The 26,514-nt window shown below is 40.6% G+C and overlaps 1 protein-coding gene across 1 annotated transcript in view; it reads left to right on the top strand.

Moving 5' to 3' along the window:
- The window catches only part of DSCAM (DS cell adhesion molecule), a 370,319-nt gene that overhangs the window by 302,740 nt on the left and 41,065 nt on the right, over positions 1-26,514 (top strand). The window contains exons 21-28 of the mRNA XM_087721673.1: positions 3,653-3,806; positions 12,078-12,195; positions 15,603-15,766; positions 16,959-17,057; positions 18,195-18,383; positions 19,009-19,299; positions 22,371-22,547; positions 25,847-25,877. Coding sequence (XP_087577799.1) covers positions 3,653-3,806; positions 12,078-12,195; positions 15,603-15,766; positions 16,959-17,057; positions 18,195-18,383; positions 19,009-19,299; positions 22,371-22,547; positions 25,847-25,877 — 1,223 coding nt within the window. The remainder of the gene's footprint in view (positions 1-3,652; positions 3,807-12,077; positions 12,196-15,602; positions 15,767-16,958; positions 17,058-18,194; positions 18,384-19,008; positions 19,300-22,370; positions 22,548-25,846; positions 25,878-26,514) is intronic.

Below are 26,514 nucleotides of genomic sequence, written 5' to 3'. Positions count from 1 at the left end.
CAAAAGCTTACTACCGAGTACGTATCAGAGAAGGAGATGAGTGGAAAACAGTGTTCAACTGCCCCCTAGGGAGCTTTCAATTCAAAGTGATGCCTTTCGGACTGCAGGTGCCCCTGCAGTCCAAAAGGCATCATGCAGTTAATAAGCGAGGTGCTGCACAAGCACCTCTACAAGGGGATCCTCTTCTACCTAGATGACATCCTCATCTACACTGAGACCATGGACGACCACATACCCCTGGTCCACCAAGTACTGGAAAAACGTCTGGCAGCCAACCTGTACATCAAGTTATCAAAATGCGAATTCCACCATGCAAGGTTAGACTACCTAGGTTACCGAGTGTCAAATGAGGGAATAGAGATGGACCTAGCCAAAGTACAAGCCGCCCTAGGCTGGCAACCCACTCGCACCCGCAGACAGCTACAAAGCTTCTTAGGTTTCACAAACTTCTACAGGCAATTCATCCCCTCCTTTGTGAAGATTGCCAAACCCCTGACAGACCTCCTGAAGACAGGGAGCCCAGGAATGAAATCTTGCCCGGGACAACCTCTACAGTGGGACCTAACCTGCCAAGAGGTGTTCGAAACACTAAAATAAATTTTACAAAGGAGCCGGTGCTGAAGCATCCTGACCCTGAGCCACCCTTTGTGATCCAGGCAGATGCCAGTGACATGGCACTGGGAACAATGCTACTCCAAAGAAACAATCAAGGAAACTTACAACCCGGTGCCTACACCTCCGCAAGCTCACAGACACAGAGAGACGACTGGCGACATGGGAAAAGGAGGTTTTCATGGTGAGATCGGCACTGCTAACCTGGAGACACCTATTGGAAGGGAGTCAGAAACTGTTCGAAGTCTGGACTGACCACAAAAATATAGAGGCGCTGAGGATCCTGTGGAAACTATCACCCAGACAAGTCAGATGGGCTCAATACTTCAACCATTTTAATTTTGTCCCTCCTCCAAGGGGGAGGAACTTTCTAGCTGATGCCCTCTCCCACATGCCCCAGTACAAATGCGAATGGGAGCAGGTAGTGGATGCCATCATTCCCTCTACTCAAATAGCTGCCCAAGTGACCACCAGGCAGCAATGCTATAACCTGCAAGACCAACTCACAAGCGACCTAACCACAAGACTCAAAACCGAACTCCTAGCAGAGCATTCTGAAACAACCAACACATCTTGACAAAAAGAGATGACTTCACATGGAAGGGAATGAAACTCTATGTCCTGGAATCCCTGCATACCCTAATTCTCCAGAGCAGCCATGACGCCAAACTGGCAGGCCACTTTGGGTTCCTAAAGACTTTACACTTAGTCCAGAGGCAGTTCTGGTGGCCTGACATAAAGAAAGATATGGATAGTTACATGAAAAGTTGCACTATCTGCGCCACAATGAAGAGACGACTGGAAAAACAGTAGCAGAGCCAACGAGGCAGTGGGAGTAGATCGCAATGGACTTTATAGTAGAGTTGCTGAAAAGTGGGGGAAACATGGTGATTTGGACTATAATAGACCTGTTTTCCAAACAAGAACACTTCATACCCTGCAGCGGACTACCCTCAGCTCACAGGTTGGCCAAACTATTCGTGAAGCACATCTACCATTTGCATGAAGTACCTCGAAGAATTATCTCAGACAGAGAAGCCCAGTTCACGGCTAAATTCTGGAGGGAGTTCCTGTAGTCCATTGGGTCATCCCAGGGTCTTAGCTCAGCTTTTCATCCAAGCACCAATGGGGCGACAGAGAGACTGAACGTCATGGTAGAGCAGTACCTGAGGTGCTGCGTGAACTATCAACAGTCCAATTGGGCAGATCTCTTATCCTTTTCTGAAACTTTTCCCAATGTCTGAGTATCCAAGGGATCCCCCCTTCTCAGTCAGCTTGATTGATTGGATATCAATGCTGAAAGCAACCTGGAAAAATATCAAAAAAGCACTGGCTAAAGCGGCACAAACCTATAAGAAACAGGCAGATAAACACCGGGCTCCGCAGCGGCCATTCTGGGTGGGAGAGAAGGTTTTTCTCTCCACAAAATATTTGAAATTAAAACTCCCTTGCAAACAACTGGGACCAAAGTTTATGGGACTATTCCCCATAGTAAAGATCATCAACCCAGTCCCAGTGCAATTGAAACTGCCTCGATTGCTGGGGAAGATACACGCAGCATTTCATAGTAGCCTCTTAAAACCCATGATCAGATCCACTCTGAGACCATTACCCCGGTATCCCCCAGGCCTGTGGTCTTGGGGCTCAAACCCATTATGAGGTTCAATGAGTCCTTGATTCAAGGTGGCACAGGAGAAAACTCCAATACTTAATCAAGTGGAAGGGCTACCCCTTATCAGAAGTATCTTGGGTAAAAAGTAGGAATATCCAGGCTGATCACCTTATAGCAAAATTCCATGCAGAAAATCCAGGCAAACCTGGGGGAGAGACACATCCCTAAATTATATACCTGTACTCAAATTGTTTTTGTTTCACACAGGTCTCTTTTGGGAAGTGAGGGGAGCCAAATGTCAACTTGTAAAGCGTTTCCATGACTATTATCAAATTGACATGAAAAAGGGAGGGAGAATTCCATGCATACCTTCGACCAGGGTCGGATCTCAGATTTCTACAGCAGGCATGTGAGGCACCAAAGTTTACAGCCTGCTGCAGCACCTTTGTTGGTGGATGTGATTTATGACACAGACTGAGGGGTGGGGAGACACAGGGGTAAAGGTCAGACATCATTAACTGGAATCAGATTTGGCTCCGCAAAAGAACATGCCAAAATGTTGCTCCTAATAATTGACTGGATTTCTTTTGAACTTTGTCTCAAAGGTAGTAAATTAATTAGAGCATATTTTGGAAACTTCGTAAACTGCAGTGATTCAGTTAACAAATGTGACAAGAAAAATTGTAAATTGGGGTGAAACTTACTTAACAAATGTCTCAGGAATAGAATTTTGAGCTCAATTGTGGTCGTAAATTGAGGACAACCTGTACAATTTTTCTAACTTTTAAATGTGTTGGCTGCATTAATTGCTGCTCTGTTTAGATTCTCTAGTTTGATTATTTCTGGGAAAATGCAGTATTTTATTTTTTTTCGTTAAAAGAAATTATTATCTAAATATTCCTGGAGATTTCTCTTAAGACCATTGTTGATTTATGAAGATAATGTAATTTTACACAAAGGCCAGAAGAGATCGCTGTGACAAAAAAAAATTCTATATGATTTTGACAGCTACAACAGAAAAAAATAAATAGTTCAGCTAACATTACTTTTATTTTGAGTTGCAGCAAGTAACTCAGGTAAATGTAAGTGAGACCAATTCATTGTTTTCTTACCATTTTTCTGACCAGTCACCAAATATCTAAGATTGATTTTTATTGTCAAAGAAATGGTCCGCAGTGGCAGTACACTGCTCTCATTACATTTACATTGCTGGCTTTGGAAAATCGACAAAATTTATATACACATATGCTTAGACAGTGATCCAAAATAGAATTAAACCATTTAAAACAACCTGATTGGTATTAACGTGCTATTGTAAATTCTGCTATCATGCTTTTATCCTGTCTGGTTTGAGATGTCAGGTCTTTCTCTTTCAATATATGTATATTGTTTACTTTTGTTTGGAAATATTTGTCTTTCCTATCACAGGTAATCAGCGAATTTGAAGCTTCTCCTGACTCATTTTCCTACAGAATCCCTAATTTGAGCCGGAATCGACAATACAGTGTCTGGGTTGTGGCTGTAACTGCTGCAGGAAGGGGCAACAGCAGTGAAATCATCACCGTGGAACCATTAGCTAAAGGTGAGGATTCCGCCCTTTTGAAATTGTACAACATGTAACTTAATAGAATTACTGAGTGATAGGCTGGCAGAGTGCTGCAGGTGGTGTCCGTCCCATCTCCCCACCCCCCCTGTTCCCTGCCACCACCACCACAGGCTGGCCCACAGAGAACTACAATGCTGATCTGGCTCTCAAAGAAATCCAGTTAGACACCCCTGTTCTAGGGGTTTAACACAATGTTAGCTAGGTTTCATTCACTTCTATTCCTTTTGATCAACCAAACTAACTTTGTGTATAGTATTTTACTTTTTCGTTTGTTTGTGTATTTTTGTATATTTTGTGTATTTTATTGCATATTTGATTTTGTGTTTTGTATCTTAACTTTATTTGTTAGCACAGTTCTCCTAAGAAGTAGAACTTTTCTTGAACAGCCCATAATCACAATTTTAGGATCATTATGTATATCACATTCTTTATTGGCCAAGTACGATTGGACACACACACAAGGAATTTGTCTCCGTTACATAAGCTCTCAGTGTACATACAAGCAACAAGTGATCATCATAATCATAAAATACAATCATCATAAATCATAGATACAATACTCAGTAATAGCCATAGGTTACTAAAGCAATCAACATAAATCACAATAGGATATTAAATAAAAGCAATCAAAATAATTCATGAGATACAAGAACAAGTTATAGTCAAAAGAATCTAAGGAAATACTGTAGGTAAGAGACAGATGAGAAGGATAATAAGTAATATATAGCCCGATTATGTGATTTGACATGCCAGGGCATAGACAGTGTTGTGGAAATTAGTTGGGTAACAGAATGATAGCATGGAGGAAAATCTCTCTTTGTGTCTGGTTTTGGTGTGCAATGCCATATCATTGTTTTGAAGTAAGAAGTTGAAATCTTCTTTTCCTCCTGTTATGTGGCCCAGCAATGTCCAAAGTGAAATAATCTACATTGTTTTATTTGTTCCAGAAGTACTAGTTGTAATGAATTTCTTTGACATACTATTTAGATAAAATAACCATTGAGATTAAACATTCCACTTATTTTTTATTTAATTTTTATAATGCTGGTCTAAAAGATTTAAATCAGATTCTTGCCCTATTGTCTGCTCTTCATTATGAGCTGTTGTTTCTACTTAATCTACTTGGCTGAAAAAATACTGTGATAGCTTATAGCTACAAATTATAATCAACAGTTTAAATATTCTTGGCGATTGATATACTAAAAGATGAGCAGCATCACCATCATCATAAAATTTGCAGACCATCATCATCATCCAAAAAGTATTAATAGATATGACAATAATAATGTTGGATGACAAGGAACTAATTAACACCAAACCATCTCTCAAATTGCTCATTCTTGACCAAGTTTTACAATTCTATTAAAAAGAGTACAAGTATAACTTTTGAGGGAAGCTGGTCCATAAAACTAGGACCACAATTAAAAGCAATGCCTCCTTGTTTTACGGAAATGGGGAACAACCAACAACTTCTCCTATGATGAATGTACCAGGCAGAACAATTCTGACTGGAAAATGTAGTCTCTCTTAAGAGTAGGGACTCTCCTTTCTGTCTCCAACTCTCATACGCAATCAGGAAGAATGTCATGGTTGATGCAGTGGTGTGTTTCAATTTTTTTTAGAACCTATTCTGTAGGTGTGGACTATTTTGTGGGAGTGGCTTGGTGGTCATGTGACCGGATGGGAGTGGCTTGGCAATTATATGACCAGGTGGGAGAAGCTTGGCAGCCATGTGACTGGGTGGGAGTGGCCAAGGCGATGTCACTGAATTTTTTGCCCCAAAGAATGACCTACAAAAAGAAAATATAAAAAAAGGAAATTTATTATTTAGTGCACTTACTACTTAAATAATAATAAAATAATAAAACAGCTACTTACAGAGGAAATATGGCTGTCTTTGTCAGTCTTCAACATTACTGACCATCTTACACACACACTTCCAGCCTCTCTGCCTTTTTCCTCTTCCTGGATTCACTCAGACGTCTTTAAAACTCACAGCCTATGCACAGCACACACTCTTCCAGCCCCTCTGCCTCTTCCTGGATTCACTCAGACATTTTAAAAACTCAGAGCCTGTGCACATGCACACACTCTTCCACCCCATCTACATCTTCCCTCTTCCTAGATTCACTCAGATGTTTTTAAAACTCACAGCCTGTGCACACGAACACACTCTTCCAGCCCCTCTACCTCTTCCGTCTTTCTAGATTCACTCAGACGTTTTTAAAACTCACAGCCTGTGCACACGAACACACTTCCAGCCCCTCTGCCTCTTCCGTCTTCCTGGATTCACTTAGACATTTTTAAAATTCACAGCCCCTCTGCCTCTTCCCTGTTCCTGGATTCAGTCAGAATTTTTAAAAGATTGGAAGAGTGTGTATGTGTACACAAGCTGTGAGTTTTAAAAACATCTGAGTGAATTCAGGAAGAGGCAGTGGGGCTGGAAATGTGTGCATGTGCACAGGCTCTGAGTTTTAAAACTGTCTGAGTGAATCCAGGAAGTGAGGAGAAGGGCTGGAAATGTGTGTTCCTATAGTATCTTCTAGCCTCTGCCTCTTCCCTCTTCCTGGATTCACTGAGACATTTTTAAAACCCACAGCCTGTGCATATGCACACACTCCTCTAGCAGCCCCTCTGCTTCTTCCCTCTTCCCCAACATCCTCCCCACCCCCACCCCAGCCACTCACCAGTTCTTTCACCTTCTGGTTCTTCTTCTGAGAACTTTTCTGCAGTATGGTGTAGATGGGCGGGGCGAGTGAAAGAGCAAACAAGGGGAGGGAGTGTTCTGGTACGGGGCCTCCTGTCCAACGGATATGGAAAGGCACGCTAAATTTCAACATCCGGTATGGCCGTACAGGTCCGTACCAATTGAAACCACCCCTGAGTTGATGCTGCCTAAAGCTTGTGGGGGGTCTAATAGGGCACAAAGGGATGCACTATCTTTATCCAGATCACCACTAAATTTATTCAGCAATCTGATCAAGCCCGTTTGCATGTCTTAATAATATGTGAGGTCTTGTCAAGTGTGAACAACCAAACCCACATATGCAGAGTTAGAATAGAATAGAATAGAATATACTTTATTTGTATGCCGCCCTTTTCCCTGAGGGGACTCAGGGCGGCTCACAATTCAGGGGAAGGGAAGGACAAGACAAATTACACACATGAAGACAATACATCGTTAAAAAGCGCAACAGTCATACTATTCGGGTGGGGTTAAAGTCTTTAGCCCCAGGCCTGTCAGGACAGCCAGGTTTTAAGGGCTATGCGGAAAGTCTGGAGGGTGGTGAGGGTACGAATCTCCACGGGGAGTTCGTTCCATAGGGTCGGAGCAGCCACCGAGAAGGCTCTCCTCCGAGTAGTTGCCAGTCGACATTGACCGGCTGATGGAATTCGGAGGAGGCCCAATCTATGGGATCTTATTGGCCTAGTGGAGGTAATTGGCAGTAGGCGGTCTCTCAAGTACCCAGATCCAATACCATGAAGGGCTTTGTAGGTGACAAGTAGCACCTTGAAGTGCACCCAGAGATCAACAGGCAGCCAGTGCAGCTCGCGGAGGATAGGTGTTATGTGGGTGAAACGAGGTGCACCCACGATCGCTCGCGCGGCTGCATTCTGGACCAGCTGAAGCCGCCAAATACTCTTCAAGGGCAGCCCCATGTAGAGCACATTGCAGTACTCCAGCCTAGAGGTCACAAGGGCACGAGTGACTGTTGTGAGAGCCTCCCGGTTCAGGTAGGGACGCAACTGGTGCACCAGGCGAACCTGGGCAAATGCCCCCCTGGTCACAGCTGACAAATGGTGTTCAAAGGTCAGCTGTGGGTCCAGGAGGACTCCCAAGTTGCGGACCCTACCTGAGGGGCGTAGTATTTGACCCCCCAGCCTGAGAGATGGAACACTTGGCCAATTAGTGGGAGGGAAGCACAGCAGCCACTCGGTCTTATCTGGATTGAGTACAAGCTTGTTAACCCCCATCCAGTCTCTAACAGCCTCAAGGCCCTGGCTCATCACGTCCATCGCTTCATTGAGTTGGCACGGGGCGGACAGATACAACTGTGTATCGTCCGCATACTGGTGGTATTTTATCCCGTGCCGCCGAATGATCTCGCCCAGCGGTTTCATGTAGATATTAAAAAGTAAGGGGGACAGGACCGAACCCTGCGGCACCCCATATGTTAGGGGCCTAGGGGTCGATCTCTGCCCTCCGACTAACACCGACTGCGACCTGTCCGAGAGGTAAGAGGAGAACCACCGTAAGACAGTGCCTCCCACCCCCACCTCCCGCAGTCATCGCAGAAGGATACCATGGTTGATGGTATCGAAAGCCACAGAGAGGTGAAGGAGTACCAGGATGGAGGCATGGCCTCCATCCCTGGCTCTCCAGAGATCATTGGTCAATGCGACCAAAGCGGTTTCTGTGCTGTAGCCAGGCCTGAAGCCCGACTGGAATGGATCAAGATAACTGGCTTCCTCCAAGGACCGCTGGAGCTGAAAGGCCACCACCTTCTCAACAACCTTCCCCACAAAGGGGAGGTTGGAGACTGGACGATAGTTGTTTGGAACAGCTGGATCCAGAGATGGTTTCTTCAGGAGGGGTCTCACCACCGCCGCCTTTAAAGCGGGGGGAAAGGCCCCCTCCTGAAGGGAGGCGGCAACAACCGCCTGGATCCAGCCCCGTGTCACCTCCCTGCTGTTAACAACCAGCCAGGAGGGGCACAGGTCCAGCACGCATGTGGAGGCACCCACAGCTCTCATAGCCTTGTCCACGTCCTCAGGGGTAACACCTTAGTGCCTCGGCTGGTTCTGCAGGATTGGAGTCCAGGTCCGCCCGAAACCGAGCAACTTTATCCGCGAGAAACTGGACGTAGTCCTCAGCCCTGCCCTGCAAAGGATCACCCATATCCCTCTTATTTAGGAGGGAACGGGTTATCCTGAACAGGGCGGCTGGGCGCGACTCAGCGGAAGCAATCAGAGTGGCAATGTAAGTTCTTTTTGACGTCCTGATTGCCCGGATGTACTCTCTAATGCAGGATGTTAAAAGTGCTCGGTTCGATTCGGATTTACTGGATCTCCATTGGTGCTCTAGGCGTCTCTTTCGGCACTTCATCTCCCGGAGTTCCTCAGTAAACCAAGGGGCCCTCCTGGATCCACTGCCTCGGAGCGGCCGTAGAGGCGCAATCTGGTTAAGAGACTCCGTCGCTGCCGAGTTCCAAGCAGCAACCAGAGTCTCCGCCGGACTGCGGGTGAGGGTATCAGGGATAACCCCAAGCTCTGTCTGGAACCCCAGAGGGTCCATAAGTCGCCTGGGGCGGAACCACCTGGTTGGTTCCTCCTCCCTACAGTGGGGGTTTGGTCTCCGAAAGTCAAGCCTCAGTAGGTAATGGTCTGACCACGACAGGGGTATGATCTCACTCCCCCTCAGACCAAGATCACAAGTCCACTGCTCTGAGAGAAATACGAGGTCGAGCATGTGACCTGCTGAGTGGGTTGGGCCCCAAATTACTTGGGTCAAGCCCATGGCGGTCATGGAAGCCATGAAGTCCTGCGCTCCATCAGAGTGTTCACCGAGCGAAGGCAAATTGAAATCCCCCAGAACCATAAGCCTGGGGAACTCAATTGCCAGCTCGGCTACCGACTCGAGGAGCGAGGGGAGGGCTGCTGCAACGCTGTTGGGAGGCAGGTACGTTAACAGCAGACCCACTTGACCCTTGAGGTCCAACTTCACCAGCAGGGACTCACACCTGACAAGCTCCGGAGCAGGGATCCTACGAGGTACTAGAGACTCTCGGATAACAATGGCCACACCCCCACCCCTTCTCTGAGCTCTCGGCTGATGGAGCACCTGAAAACCCTCTGGGCACATCTCTACGAGGGGGACTCCTCCCTCCGGGCCCAGCCAGGTTTCAGTAATACATGCTAGGTCTGCCCTCTCGTCTAAAATTAAGTCCCGGACGAGAGGAGCCTTGTGAACTACAGACCTGGCATTTAGCAACAACAGCCTGAGATCAGGGCCCTGATTACTCACACCATCTGGCCTTGGAGTGGGACTCATAAGTCCGGAAGGAGGGATCTCTGTAATGTAGCGAGCCCTCCTTCCCCGGTAATGGCCAGCCCTAAAGTCCCCGCCATATCTGCCCCTCCCTGTTAAGACCGTAATGCTCCGGCCCACTCCCGTGTCCGTAGTTCCATCAACCACCCCTATGGCTCCCGCGTTCCTCGACAGGCCCTCCGAATCAAACACACTCATTTGTTCACCCAAGCAGTCCCCACGTAGTAATTAAAACACATAGAATACAGTAATAATAGGATAATAAAAAGTGGGATCATTCACTCAATCACATGCAAGTCCCATACACTCACCATACCAGTTAAAAATTGCGCAACCGTGCAAAGTTCGTACAAGGCTTGTGCCAAAATAGGAGAGGAGGTCTTAATGTTCTTAGCCTTCTCCTCTGCAAGGTCCAGTAGGGCGGGCAGGGTCCAAAGAGGGCTCCTCCGCCCCTCTCCCTTCTTCCGAGTCCCAAAAAGGTACCCAAGGCCAAAGGTCCAAAGTCCGTGTTGGGCAAGGAGGTTGCAAATGGAGGGGGCAGGGCGTAAACGCCAGATTTTAACAAGCAATAGCTTCGTAGTCTCACCCCCTCCAGGTCAGGATGTAACCCAAAACAAAAGCCAACAACGGTCCATGGAAAGTATATAGATGGTATGCAGGGGATTGTCTTGTCTTCCCCCTCTCCTATAGGCCTGAGAGGGTCCAAAGTCTGGGGGTGGTTGGAACAGGTTGAGAGAGAGGGGGTGTGTGTCGGTTGTTAAAACGCCAAGTCCCCACCCATATTTCTGCCATCCTCTATCGCTCCTTCCGTAAAACGAATGCACCGCAAAAACACAGTCCATGGCGTCCTGAAAGTTGTAATTAGGTGGGCGCTGTCCGAGTTGGTATTCCAGGGGCAGTGACGGGTGGCAATGTGGTCGGAGGAGGTTGGATGTTAAAGGGCCAAAAACAGATGGTCACAGGCCAGGATAGTGGAGAGCCAACGCTAGGCAAGGGAACAGGAGGAGGCTTCGCAGCAGCGAAGGCAAACAGAAGAAAAAGATATTGCCAAGGACAAGCCCAGACACAAAGAGTGCTTAGAAGGCGAAGGGGAGAGGCTGCGACGACGATGACGAGGGAGCCGAGCGAAATGGAGGGAAGGGGGGGCGTCCGAGGAGGGCTACGGCAGCGGCAACCACAGCCAGCCGCCCGATCCACCCGGTCCCGGTCAGTCCAGATAGATCCCCGCTCTCCGGGGCTATGATGATAGGTAGTAATGTCAGATTAATAGGGCCCCCAAAGCTCACCGCTCAGCTAGATAAACTAGCAGTCACTGAAAAACAAGGTAAAAACGCCGCCGTCAGCAGCGCGGCGCCGCCATCTTCCCCTCCAAGCAGCGCGAATAACTCCGAGGCTGCCGAGAATCGCACCATCCGGGAACGCCCAAGAGTGGAAATTCTTCAAGATGTTCAGTCCTCTCGTGTTCCCTGGGCTCCAGTCCACCCAGGGGACCTTTTTAGGTGGATTTTCAGCAGGTTCCGAAGGCTCTCCAGGGCTTTCTTCGCCGAATTTCTGCAGAGCGAGGAAAGTCTGGCAGCCATTCGTCTGGTTGCGCGCGCATGAAAGTTCTGGTAACCTACTCCTGGGAACAATTAGATAACACTTCAAGAACTTAAAGTGGGGGGGAGGTGTCAACCATAGCCTTGTGCAATTGTGCAGTGATTCCAGGGTAAGTCCATGCTCAATCCCTCCTCCTTGCTCGGCTGGGTGCCTCTGACATTTCTATATTAGACAAACTTGATGAAAAATGGCTGTGTAATTTACTTAGTTTCTGCAAAAATAGCAGCATGTTTAGCCATAGATGGAGAATGGGAAGCAGAAATGCAGATTATAATCCCAAAGTATACCTAGCCTGATAGTAGGCTTGAACATGTTTAGTACTTCAGTGCAAGCAAGAAAGCAATAATAACACAATGTTTATTTTTATTCATTACTATCATTAGGATCATTCTTTTGCAACCATCTTTTCAGCAGATGTTAAATTATACTCTGTTCCACTAAGCAACTAGTAAAGTGAATTGAAAAAATTAGTCTATGTAAGCAAAGTAAGACATTTTTATAATCATCATAATCCTCTTCCACCTCCTGTTTTTCTCCTCTCAAGAAAGAGATGCCATCTTATTCTGCATTTTAGCCCTTTTCTTCCCTTTATTTCTTAGCTCCAGCCAGAATTTTGACATTCAGTGGCACAGTAACAACTCCATGGATGAAGGATATTATTCTCCCTTGTAAAGCTGTTGGAGATCCTGTACCTACCGTTAAATGGATGAAAGAAAGGTAACCAACAACTATGTGTGCAGTGCAAATGAAGGTTGTTATATCATCGGGTGTGTGAAAAAAGGAAGGGAGGGATTCTAATTAGGCCAATGCATGCTTTGAAAGTGGTTCAGAAGAAATACATTTCATATGAATATGAGTACATCACTTCTCTGCATTTAATTAAAACAACCTATTTCCTTTCAAGTTTTGCATGAGCCAGAAAAACAAGATATGGATGCTTTAAGAGTTGCATTAATTTTAATGAATAAACTGCTAAAAGAAGCAGTATCTTTTTTTCTAGTCCCCTCCCCCTCACGTCTGCGAAAAGACAGGTGCAACAGCAGAATAGACCAGTGCTTACACAAAATCCAGAGAACTGTATATCTTCTAAGTTAATTTGTGACTCCTTGTTATCAACTCCCAGTCATTCTTAATCATAGACCTGATTAATCCACAATTTGCCTAATCTGGGTTTACTTGAACTATTTTCTACCTTTTTATTTAATTTAATTCAACATATGTAGATATGACTTCTAGTAAAGCAGTTTTAACATTAAGAATAGCTATCTTTAATTTACAGTTTGTGTATTTTTGCAGATGTTAGGAGTTACCTCAAACATATCAAAGAACAACTTCCTTATTAGTGGGTTGCAGCTAATCTTTTGTTGCCAGGCATTTTACAAAGTTCTTTTACAAATTAGTGTATTAGGATGGTTTTGTTTCTAGGGTCTTTTTTCACTTTTGCTTTTTTTCCATTTAATTAAATCATTCATCACTCAGTCAGATCCTGCTGTATTCTGTAACTGAAGACCTTCCATCTTTAAACTGATACCACTATGCTGAGGATACTATGTTTTATATATAAATGCAGAAAGGGTATAAGGAAAATTATAAGGAGATTGTTTTTTCCCAATTTTTCTCCAAGTTAAATTCTTTTTGTTACCATGTGTACTGATAGCTGATGTATTTAATCCTTGAGATTAAAAAATAGTGAATTAACACTATACCAATGTAATATTGGTACAATACTAAAATATTTTTCTAAAATCAGTACAGTACTACCTTTTTTGGTATTGTATATCCAAGGTACTGTAATGTAAACCTCAACCAGCAGGTGGCATTAAGATGGTTTTTTTGATTTCCTCTGATCTCTGCAAAATCGGATTCTCTCAAATGATTGAATTTTAATACTATAATGATTCCAGCCAGGGTACATAAGAATGCTTCCTTGTGATTTGTTCAATTGCAGCATAATACCTCTGCAACAAGGCTTAGCCGACCAAGTAATCAGCTCAGATGTTATCTAGCTAGTTGTTAAATTCTTCTTTGAGGAAGAGGCTAAAACTTGGCAGGCTGAGGTGGGACAAGCAGCTGAGGATATCCAACAATAAACCTGACTTGCTTATCTTCGTGCTCACACTGCCTGTCCTCCCTCATAGTTGCCTGGTCTACATCCATGGCTTTTATTGGCAAGTCTGCTGCAATGGCTTCAGCTGTTGGTCTGGTTCCAAACAGGCAGCAACTAGATCCAGCAGCTCCTCAGTTCTTCAACATTTTCTATAAAAGTGATTTGCTGCATTAATCTAATTTCCTAGGGGGTGGGGTATACTCCCTTTAATTTAATTTATTTATTTTCCTTATCTATGTGAGAAAATACCGTGTATGTAGAGCATTCCCAAAAAAGACTCAGGGTGGTGACAGTGCCTTAACCAACCAGAAATCTGATTAGGAAGCAGCAAAATTGATATTGCAAAGCATCCTTGGAACTTACAGTCTCCAAATGAGCCTACCTCAAGTCTAGAAGACTCTTCTCCACTGGCATTGTTTAACTCAAGTCTAGCAGCTCTCGAAATTACGTGGTTTTGCCTGCCAAATGCTTTGGAAATGCTTCTTCACAGAGACCTTTTAGAAAGCTGTACAAACATGTTTTTCTAAAAGGATGTCTTAAAAAGGACCACTGAGTAACATTCAGCAGATGCAAAATGGGTGACATAATATCTCCTTTTTGCCACTTGAATTGCTACTCTATAAGTTCAAATATGACTTTTGCTAGTTTTTGGTCAGATTTAAGACAGGTTTTCTTTCACATGCCCCCCACAGAGTCTCCTCTGCATCTTCTTGAGCTTCTCAGTGAATGAAGGAGCTGCAGTGGATATAAAATTAGGGAGTGGTACTTCATTGCAATCTGATCTGATTCCCCATCCACTTTTTTGCTCCAATGGTTAACTACAATTTCAGCCAAACTGTCCATGAGAATATTCAGAGACTTTCCAAGTGCCTGTAGGATCTATCAGATGCCTTGAATGGGCCAATATAATACCTTCTTCCACCGTGAGGGAGATTGCACCGCAAAACCTCACAGCAATCAGAGAGTGATCTGCCCATGATCATGCCCTCCAGTTTCAAATCACATTATGTTTCCCCTGAGACAAAAACCTCTAATGGGTGAACTCTCATGTATTGGACCCTCAGTACGTTGGGTCGTGTCCATTATTGTCATGGCAGCCATTAACTTCTGGATAACTCCAGACTCTTCACTAAGGGAAGGCAGGTTGAAATTCCCTAATGCTACCTGGAATCAAGTCAAGCAATCTTGGCAAGGATCCCACTCTGCAGTGGAGGGGGAGGAATTACATAGGGCCCAAACAGGATCTCACATCTGGTTCTCTATGGTGAATGTATCTTGATGCCAGCAAAGATTCATGGATGACAGTAACTACCGCTCCTCCCTGGCATTACTATTCCAGAGACCAAGGCTGATGCCAAACCCAAAACATATGTACAGAACATTTTGCGAGAGGAATTTCCTCCTCCTCTCTCTGGTTTCAAAAATGCATGCCAGTCTGCTTTATCATCATTAAAAACTTCATTATAGCAACTGAAGGTCCTAGATTTTAGGGATCTAGAGCCATGCCTGGAATAAGAACTAAGAGTTGGGAGGGAAGGATTAGTTAAGTTACCACCTTTTCTGAATGTGGCATTTGCCCATCACAACTAAAATATCATCCCACCATAACTTTCCCTCCTCGTATTATCAGACCCTCCCTGCCTAAGGAATTCCCTGTCATCAGTCATAGGTCACACTCAACCTTGAGTCAAACAATCCCCTCAGACACTCAATTCATCAAACAACCACCTGAGCTATATATCTGGTCTGCTTCCTTTCCATCTCCCTGCCTTGCTGTCACTTGAGACAAGAGACCTACTCAAAACTGGGAGACTGGAGCCTAACTCCAACACTCAGGAAATAGTTCACATCTGCCCCCAGCTAAAGCTTTGTATCATTGAATCTGAATAATTTCGCTATTGAACTAAGCTATTTTCTTTCCAGGCATTTCCCTTCTGTATTTTTAAAACTAACCCCAGATATAAGTTATATTGGTTGTAACTTCTTTAATGTATGGTTTTTGTTTCCTGTGAGGCAGTAACGGGACACCCAGTCTAGTGATGATTGATGGGCGAAGAAGCATCTTTAGCAATGGCAGTTTTGTTATCCATACTGTGAAAGCAGAAGATTCAGGATATTACAGTTGTGTGGCTACTAATAACTGGGGATCAGATGAAATTATTTTGAATTTGCAAGTTCAAGGTAAGTTAACAATGTTTCTTTCACTGCAACTATTTCTTAGCTTAAGGATTTTGTTATTGTTATAAGGATAAATAAACATTTCAAAACATAAATTGAAAAATTATAGTGTGTCCCTGGAAAGCAACAAGGAGAATAATAGCACCTCTCAGATATCTCAGAGGCTACACAATGGATGTGTTCTTTGGTTCAGAGAATTAGAATCAGTATATATAAATTTCTTGGAAGCAGATTTATTCTGAGCATTACAGGAAACTTTCAAATTGTAAGAATTGATTAAATTGCTGTGTTCACACCACACACGATCCATGTCTGATTTATACAATACAATACAATACAATACAATACAATACAATACAATACAATACAATACAATACAATACAATACAATACAATACAATACAATACAATACAATAGCAGAGTTGGAAGGGACCTTGGAGGTCTATTATTCCAACCCCCTGCCTAGGCAGGAAACCCTATACCATTCCAGACAAATGGCTATCCAACATCTTCTTAAAGACTTCCAGTGTTGGAGCATTTACAACTTCTGGAGGCAAACTGTTCCACTGATTAATTGTTCTAACTGTCAGGAAATTTCTCCTCAGTTCTAAGTTGCTTCTCTCCTTGATTAGTTTCCACCCATTGCTTCTTGTCTACCCTCATTTCATCATGAACAAGCTCCATTTTCTAGGTTAACACAGTATATTTAAAAAGCATGTTAAGTTAACTTTCAGCAGTGACTTAATGACACGGATGTTATTTTTCAGTGACCTACAAGTGATTGGAGACAGTAGTGCATTGTTCTGACTTTTACCAGCCTATCAATAGATCTAATTGTGAGTGATGGTGGGAACTGCAGTTCAACCATATATAAAAGGCTGATACATCTGATGTATAGGAATAGTTGAGAAAGTATTTTCTCTGCCTCCTGGAAGATGATTATGCAGGGACTGTGGTGGTGGAAAAGTCAAGGGCAGAAATATGATTATGAATGCCAGCTAAAATTATATCGTATTTGAATAGTTAAGGAAAAAGAATGTTCCTGCTATGTTTTAATTGAAGATGTCATATTACCAGACACATCAACAAATACGATTTATATATTTTTCCACCTCAATTCTGTGATGAATGTATTTAAAATCAAATTATTACTCGAACTATTCTTCATTTCTACTTTTAACTATTTTTATTTAGTTCCACCTGACCAGCCTAGACTTACCGTATCCAAAACCACCTCTTCCTCCATCACTCTTTCTTGGATACCTGGAGACAATGGAGGCAGCTCTATTCGAGGTAACATTTAAATAGTTCCCTTTCAATGCCAGAATGTATGTTTTTTTTAAAGCAGTGTATGTTGCCATTTCATCCCAACAGAAGATTATGTTAGTTTTGCTTATCAAAAACTTCAGTTATCTGAATAATACTGCTTACTTGACAGTAAGGATTTGGATAATAGTGTCCGATATCAGGGATGCCAGTTATTTAGCTAACAAAATATTTTATGATATGCCTAGAATGGATTATTAAAAAATTACTAGCAATCCTGATTTTGGTTTGATTGATCCATATTATATTTCATCTGGGATATTGTTAATTACTGAATTCTCTCTTAATTTATTCTTTGAATAAATTAAAAGCATTAAAATTATTAAAATAAAAGCAATAAAATAAATATATTTGATAGTTAAATCTAACAAGTAACCAAGACAAGCCTCTTCAAAGTGATACTCAATTCTGCAAGGAGAGCAGTTGAAATAACTAGCACAGCACAGAAAACTATCTTGAATCAGGACCAGATTAGTTCATAACAGTTGTAGATGAGCTTCCTCAATTGATCTCAGTAAATACTGGAAGTTCATATAGAAAGGTAAATGTTATCACAGATCCTAGACTTAAGGCAGGGTTTTAAATCAATGGCTGTTGCTTCTTATTTTGTATCAAATTGAATTGGCAGACAGAGCAGTATCAGTGTACATGTTTCTGGAATAAACCCAAAGGCTCCTTTGTAGTTCCACATGGAATGCATTACTACATTCGAACCTGGAGGTTATCAGCATGTAATCTATCATTTTATTATCTTGTTTCCAGAAAGGGATGCAAGTGGCATAAAGTGGCATATCATCTGAAGGTAATAAAAAGTGTCCCCGATTGGAAAACCAGAACAAGATTGAGGTCTTTAAACTGTATTTTCTTCTTCAGGGAGAGTGTAATCCCATTTAAAACTGGCAACCCACCACATTCTAGAAATGTTGTCCCATCTCCAAAAAAAAATAAAAAAAAAAATCCAAGAAAATGCAGAAGAATTTCAAAGTTCTTATTAGTTCCACTGATGTAAAAATACTCCTTGATTTATATAATATTTTTAATCTAATTAATTAGAGTGTTCTGCATTGTTGGACTATGTTTTGTTTTTGTTTTAATATTTGATAGGTTACATACTGCAATACTCTGAAGACAACAGTGAACAATGGGGTAGTTTTCCTATTAGCCCTAGTGAACGTTCCTATCGATTGGAAACGCTGAAGTGTGGCACATGGTACAAGTTTACTCTGACAGCTCAGAATGGTGTGGGACCAGGCCGTATCAGTGAGATCATAGAGGCCAAAACACTTGGGAAAGGTATTTGAAATTATATCCTACCTTTATTCTAAATTAAGAATTTGAGTTGCCATCTGCAAAATAGTTTGAAAAGTTAGACCTGTGAATTATTTTCCATAAAATGTGAATGAAACAAATTCATTGAGCAATCTTTACTGTAATATGCAGTATATGCTGAAGTCTTAGGCCATGCCTCTAATATTGGTTACTGTAACTTGTTAGAATTTTTGTCATCTTCTAGTCTGACAAAGGTATTGGAGTCTATGCAATGACTTGTACACTGAATATAAGTCTCCAGGGGAACACAGTCTTCTTAGATTTCAACAGATTATAGTCATTTGGTTCTGAAAATGTTTGCAATTGCATTCTAAACTGCCATTATCTCCTTCCCAATGTATATCCTCTCCCCAAAAATATCATATACAAATAACTTCAAAAACTATAGCTATGAATAGAAAGCAGTGGACAAAGGGGGAAATGAAAAAAAGTTGTTTTAAATTATCTTACACAAAAGTAAAACAAACAGAAATAAAATACACTCCAACTTGAAGATTAAAGAGAGATTCCCATCAGAGAGTCTTGAAGTCACTGTGTCTTCCATCTATCGATTATAACTTTTTGATTTTAAATATATATTTTCTTGTAGAGCCACAGTTTTCAAAAGAACAAGAACTCTTTGCCAGTATTAACACCACTCGCGTAAGATTGAACCTTATTGGCTGGAATGATGGTGGTTGTCCAATCACCTCCTTTATTCTGGAATACAGACCATTTGGGACAACAGTGTGGACTACCGCACAACGAACATCACTTACCAAATCATATATAGTATATGATCTTCAGGAGGCAACCTGGTATGAACTGCAGATGAGAGTCTGTAACAGTGCTGGCTGTGCTGAAAAACACGCCAAATTTGCAACACTCAACTATGATGGGAGTAAGTACATTCATTTCACTGTTGTTTAATCAAGAATATTCACAAATAACTTCATTTCATACAATGTAACTTAAGTGCCATTCGTTTTTTGTTTTGCAATATTTCACTTGTGTGTAGTAAAGGGAACAGTAATGATGTTTGCAGCCAGAAATTCCACCTTATATCTCATCTTATTGAAATATTTTTACATGGAGCGGCTGAATTTATATCAGGTTTTTCAGGGAGCTTGCTAAGCAGTACAGTTCAGGGTACAAGTAGGATACTTTTGTGTTCCTTTAGGATCACCAACAACTTTTTATTGCTTCTTCTATGTTCTTGCTCTAATTAAACAACACTTCACCCTTGAAGCACCCAAAATATTAATTCTGGCACAGATGTTAGAAAATATTAGGCCTTCTTCCTTGGCTTGCTTTTGAATTTTAAGAATAAATATAGAGAGTAAAAGTGAATAGCTACAGATTTGTTCTTGAAACTTTCTGCTTTACTTTTTTCACATGCTTCAGCCTTAATTTCCCTTCTTCTCCCCACTCTTTGAAAATGAACCCTGTAGTGTCAACATTTAGGCTTGGCTTAGTTTGTCTACATTTTGATCACAGGTTTTACTTTTTACTAGATAGAAGGATTTATTTATGTACCCTTGTTGAACTGAATCAGAAATACTTTTGACTCCACACTATTATTCCATATCCCGACTTTGGGAACAAGAGATACCAGAGTCTGACTTTGAACAAATCTTGAAAAATGCTAATTCTTAATAGACACATATCTTCACTTTTAAAAGAACAGGGGCCTCTTAAAAGTAACTTGTAGCTAATATTTCACTTAGAACCTTTATGAAGATATGCATGATCCTTCCATTTTCTCTACTGGCTGACTTCAGGGCTTCAAAAGATACAATGTGAATTCAGAATTCAGTCTGGAATATTTTGTGTGTAAAGAATGTGTTGTCCAAAGAGCTGTAGCCTTTATGAAGCAGATCATTTATCTATCTCAGTGGTTCCCAACCTTCTCTTTCGTGTAGATCATATCACTGACATTTTTTGAAGATCACCACACAAGTCACAGTTAACAATATACAGACATCATGGCTTATTACTCCCATACAGCACTACTTAATTATAATGTGTGGTGTCTGATTTAAAAAAATTTATTCTTCTTAAACAATGGAAATGACAGTTTTTTCATAAGATTTGTTTATTCCCATATGACAATTTCTGATGCCAAAATTTTACAAGATTTAGTCATTTCTTGAGATTCTGGACATTTTTAAAAATAATTTTTATTTTGTTACTTAACAAATATCATTTATGCTTTCCTTTTCAAGTAGTTGGTCCACAATCACAAGTTAGGAACCATTGCTTGAGAATAGCCTCTGAAAAAAAACTGCTTCTCATCTAAACCCTCATCTTAGTTCTCTTATCTATTTGCCGACAGTTTATTAGTTGAATTTGTACTGGTGCTGATCTATTCCTGTCCAGTGAAAACTATCATTTAGATGTGCATATACATTTAAGAATTTAAGACATGGTTGAAAAATGTACACCCTTTCCTTAAAATGGCCCTAAAAATGAAAAAAGCCATCCTCATTTGTGGCTACAAATTTCAGGTTGAGTCTAAAAGGTGATGGTCAAAAATAGCTAATTAAAGCATCCATGGTTACATGAGTGAACTTAAATCTACTGCTAGCTTTTATGTAGATTCAAAATATGATGTGAATTAGCTTTTTGTAATGTATAGCAATCAGTGCTATTGGATGATCCATACTAAGCATAGATTTGCTAATGGTTTAGCGATTTAAATTTTAGAAAAGTAGCCAGCCACACTTCCAAAGGGACTTCACTCTACATAAATTAGATGTCAGATCTGTTAAAGAAAAGTTCAGATTAGGCTCACAGGGCATATATGTCAGCTCTTTCAACTACTGACCTATCCCTTCCTGCCTATGCATCTTAAAATGTATTAAACAATAAAAGGGAAATAAGATAAAACAATAAGAAATGCTTGAAAAAAGAAAATGACTATGTTACGGTAAGAGCAGGCTAAATGGTTCCCTTCAGAATCAGTAAGTCTGGGAACCTCCCTTAGTAGTCACTGAATTTTCCATTATATTTGACTTTGTTAAGGTTATTTTGAATAAAATAGCAGTAATAGAAAGTTACAAGAAAAGAATCAAAATCTAGTAATATCTTTCTTGACAATAAGACTTAGTGCCTTTGAAAATAAAAATAGTAGATGGTTTCTTTTGCCTGGAATAGTATCCAGTTATTCCCTAAAAGGTAAGAAGAGATGTGGATTAATAGAGGTTATCTTGATGGTAGGATAGATGTTGTGGATCAAATAAAATGATTGGTAAATTGGTGTTTTGTGACTAGGGTATTGACCGTGCCCATTTGTTGAGCAAGCAGTCTTCTCAGTAGTATCCGTGTGACATGCCTATGGCATGGTCCTGAAATGTCAAATCACACTCCACATAATTGTCTGCCTACATTCCAGTACACTCAATAATTGTGACTTTTGAGTATACAAAAAACTCTTTTAAAAAAGTCCCAAAATTCCATTGGCTGTGCAAATTTCAAACACTTTAATAAGTTTTCATTGCAGAGATCAGATTATTAAGGTTTTGAAAACCTTCCTAGTTTTATCTCCTCTATTTACTAAGTTCCAAAATTCACTTCCCCCACCCTTTGAATTGTGATTTTTAGTAGGAGTTAGTAATGCTTGCCTCACATAAGAGGTATATGTCATAACTCCTATAATATTTTTCTGGCTGGAATTTAATTCTTATGCTTGAAAGGCATACTATGTTTTGTTCCCTACAATTTCTGTAAGGAAACTTGTGGTTTTATAAAGAAAACCAGCATTTTTCATGGCAATAAATTTGTCTCTCCTTTCAAATGCAAAAAGTTGGTAGCAGTTTGCCTCAAAATAATGCAAAGCTAAAATGATGAAGCTTTCCTAATAAATTGAACCTCTTAGGAACATACCGGTCAGCTTCTGTGCACCGTAGTCACTTAAAAAACCAACCTTTTCTCTTCGTTGATAGGCATCTAATGTCATGACACTGTTTCCAGGTACAATCCCTCCACTCATTAAATCAGTTGTCCAAAGTGAGGAAGGTCTGGCAACCAATGAAGGGCTAAAGATGCTGGTGACTATTTCCTGTATCTTGGTTGGGGTCTTGCTGCTTTTTGTGCTTCTGCTGGTTGTAAGAAGGAGACGGAGGGAACAGAGACTGAAAAGACTCAGAGGTAAGAATCAACTTCAATTATTGCCTTACATGTTTTGTACTTTCTATATAAAGATGTGCAGATTTACACATAATAGAATAAATTAAAAGCTGGTTTTCATATTACAGAAATGGTGAGAGTGCTGTTTCCCATAAGACAGTGTTTGGTGTATTGGTAAAGGTGCAGGCCTAGAAAGTAGAAGATCTTAGTGATTGAAGTTCCAGTCTCAACTGTGGTCATAAGTCGAGGATTACCTGTACTACATTCTATAACTCTGAACATTACATGTTTATTATATTACATGCCAAGATAAATCTCTAAATTCTTTAAATATGTTATTTTTATTAATGTTATAAGAGTTGCATTATTGTTTACTGTTTGTTGTTACTATTATTATTATATATTCATCCTGCCTTTTTATATGCTGTATAACTCAAAGCAGTGAACTTTAGAGATTGCTAAGATTTATTTTGATATATTTGTTTTTCATGTATAGCTTAGCTTGACTGGTGATGATTCAGTTTTAGCCCTATCTTTCTTCCTCTTAGTTTTTACAGCCAACACTATCTGAGGCACAAAAGGATTGCTTTTCAGAAGAACAAGAAAATTACAGTGTTGATTGGGGAAGTGGACAGAGTAGATGATTTAACCTAGGTTCCAACTGCTACAAAAACTATATTTTTTATCTCCAAAGGTAGTTCATGCAAACAGCTACTATAAAATAAACTGACCATGTTGCTGAATATGGTAGAACTGCAGTGAAAGCTGCAGGAGTTCTGTTAATTTCCCAAGAGAATATATCCCAGAAAGGTTCAAAATAATAGCTGGCAAGATCCTAATAAGCAAAAGCAAAGACAGCAGCTGGGTCTCATAATTTTGTCTTTCCAACAAGAGCAGTATCTCCTTTACATAGTACAAGAAGTTGATTGTATAGTTAAATTTAATATTCCAACATGTTTAAGTTCTTGATTATGCTGCTTCTTTGTGGACATCGTTACCGGAGTTGACAATAACTTTATATTCTGTGTTCTAAATATGTCATATCCAGTAAAAGTTTAGATTATTTGTATCTTAGATGTTGGATAAAAAAAGTTGAACAGAAAAGGGTAGCTTGCTCATGTATGCTCTATGGATACTGACTTTATCTCTATATAGGTAAATATTAATTAGGGAGCAAGCTTTTGAATCAGAGGTTGGTTGCTCCTGGTTTGGCCCAGATCGGGCGAACTGGTAGTAGCAGCGCGGGAGGCTCTATCCACCTGCCTGGACATTTCTGCACACGCAAGCACATGCAGGAGCATGCCCAAAATGGTAGCAAAAAAATTGGCAACACACCACTGTTTTGAATTGATCATAGATCATTATGCTAATCATAAGGTAATTTGTTTGTTTTTGGCTTAGGAAGCTCGGTGAATTCTATCAGTAGTGGGTTGCCAATTTTTTTACTACCGGTTCGGGTGTACTCCCACGTGCGTGATGCTTCTGCGCATACACAGAACTGTCCAGGTGGGTGGGCGGAGCCTTCTGCCGCCGCAACTACCTGTTCACCCGATCCGGACCAAACCGGGATCAACCCACCTCTGAATCCTATCTATTATGGTTTAGCATTATATGGAACCTAGATCACTTGTATTCATGTATACTTCAGAGGAAGAGAAAGAAGGCATGAACCTAAGAGACTGCCAGCCTATTGTAGGAAAATAATCTTTCTTTGAGCCAGCAGAAGGAAATCACTAATCAATAGGAATCCTGCAAAATTGGTTAATCTGTCTGATAGTGATGAATTAACAAACCTTAATTAACTATCAAGTCTTAAAACTATTATGAGCTAGCAAAAATAAAATAATCCCTCCTAATTAAAGTTCCTAGAACAAGGATTGGGTTTGACTTTGATAACAATTCTTTGCCATATTGTTTTTTTTTAATTCAGATTTATTCTGACTCTGGAGTGGGCTATCTTGTACGTGTGTCAAATCCTCTCACTCCTTGATCTGCTTCTATGATTTACTCTGCCTTAGATCTTGAAACATCTTTCCTCATATTTTTTCCCTTACACCTTGGTTTATGCAACATGGCTTCTGACATTACACTGTTTTGAGCAATGTAGGCCATAAGCAAGTTTATTTTTAAGATATATGAATTGAAATGTCTTCTGTTTTAGATTAACAAAGCTCCTCCTCAGTTTCCCCGCCCCAACTGCAATTCTTAATTACAAAAGCAGCACATTATCACTTAAATTCCTTATTTTTAATTAAACAGTCAGCATCCTTAACAATATGTATTGTTCCTATGACTTATGTTAGACTCACATCGGTTGCTGGCAAAAAAAATCTGGTTTTTGTATTTTAATATGACAGTTCTAACACGTGCACAGTTTGTTGTAGTGCATTGTGTATGAACTCTGGAATAGTGTTTATTCAAGCATGAATGTTAAATGTTAGTGCTGAAATCTGAAGGTCATTCACTCAACAATGACTGCCCTCCAATGATAATAAAAAATCTGATGACTCTATAAGTATTTTTGGTCATAATTAAAATTATACTTTCTTAATTATTAAAATGTCATGAACAATTAAATGTAAAAAGTAGCTTTCAGAACAATGTATTATAAAAATTAAAGTATGAAAATAAACTTGAATAATGTACATTAGTAAAATTGGTACAAATTTCTTACCTTCTATTGCAGTTGTAGCAGATGGTCATAAGAAAATTGTTATAAATAATTAAACTTGTTTGTTAATAAGTAAACAAGAATTCATAATATCAGCCTTCAGTGTGATTACATATTTATTAAGTGATATTTATTCCTTAAGTTCTCTTCTTTTTGTTTGTATCCGTGTGTGTATATATATACATTATATAACATAACATAGATATAGGATACACACATTTCATATATATATTTATATATAATATAATACACAAACACATATACATAGATACATATTTATATATAGGAAATATATATATGTATATATATTACATACATACATACATACATACATACATACATACATACATACATACATACATACAGTGCAGTTATGTCCATTGAAGTGAGTAGGCCACATTGCCAACAAAAAATACTGTTTCCTACACCCATACTTATGTGGTGTCTAATTTCACCTCCCCATTAATAGCAATTCAGTTATAGGATTAAATATTCAGGTTGCTCTCCCACATCCAGTCTCTTTCAACCAAGATGAAAGCTTCTATCTGGTAACTGTATTAGATTGTTTGGGGATTATACGCAAATGTAAGTACTAATTATGCTACCTGTTTACATAATGTCCTATTTCTCCTGCTTTTTTTTCTTTCAGATGCAAAAAGTTTGGCTGAAATGCTTATGAGGTAAGGATAGTAAAAAAGCAGAATTCAGCCATTAATTTTAAAAAATGGAATTCATGAGTCAAGGCCTTGGAACTAGTTCAAAATGTGTACCTCCATTGGGAACATCCTATTTACACATTTCAGAATGAGAAAAGAATCTTCTAATCATAATCCTCAGCAAGGATGCACATCTTTTTCTGCACTGAAAGGAGTAGTTAGTGAGCAAGGCTAATAGAGCCAATATTAAATGTAACCTGAATAAAAATTGAATGTAATTTAATATAATTCAATGTAAAATGAATTATATTTATTTGATTGGTTAAATACAGATAATTTAATTGTTCCTTAAAAAGTTGGTATTTTTCAACCACATTAAAATTGCATTTAAGTCCTTAGAACAGTGATGGTCAATCTTTTTGCCCTGGGTGCTAATAGCGTGCATGTGTGTCATGACACCCATAATTCAATGCCCCCCTTGCAGGCTCTGCCCCTATGCATGTGCATGTGATACCCCCGTGCTCCCTCCTGCCCCTCCCCACATGCACGCACAGCCCCTGTTTTGGTGCTAGCAGGCCTCCCTGAAGCCTCCTGGGACCGAAAACAGGAGGTTTGGGGGGTGTCACATCCCCACCCCTCATTTTTAGTCCTAGGAGTCTTC

Source organism: Thamnophis sirtalis, unplaced genomic scaffold, assembly GCF_051295495.1.
Source record: "Thamnophis sirtalis isolate CommonGarterSnake01/CBP01778 unplaced genomic scaffold, rThaSir2_p1.2 scaffold_8, whole genome shotgun sequence".
In the NCBI taxonomy this organism is placed as follows: Eukaryota; Metazoa; Chordata; class Lepidosauria; order Squamata; family Natricidae; genus Thamnophis; species Thamnophis sirtalis.
The sequence above is the reverse complement of the archived record's forward strand: the minus strand, read 5'-3'. Positions and strand labels throughout refer to the sequence as shown.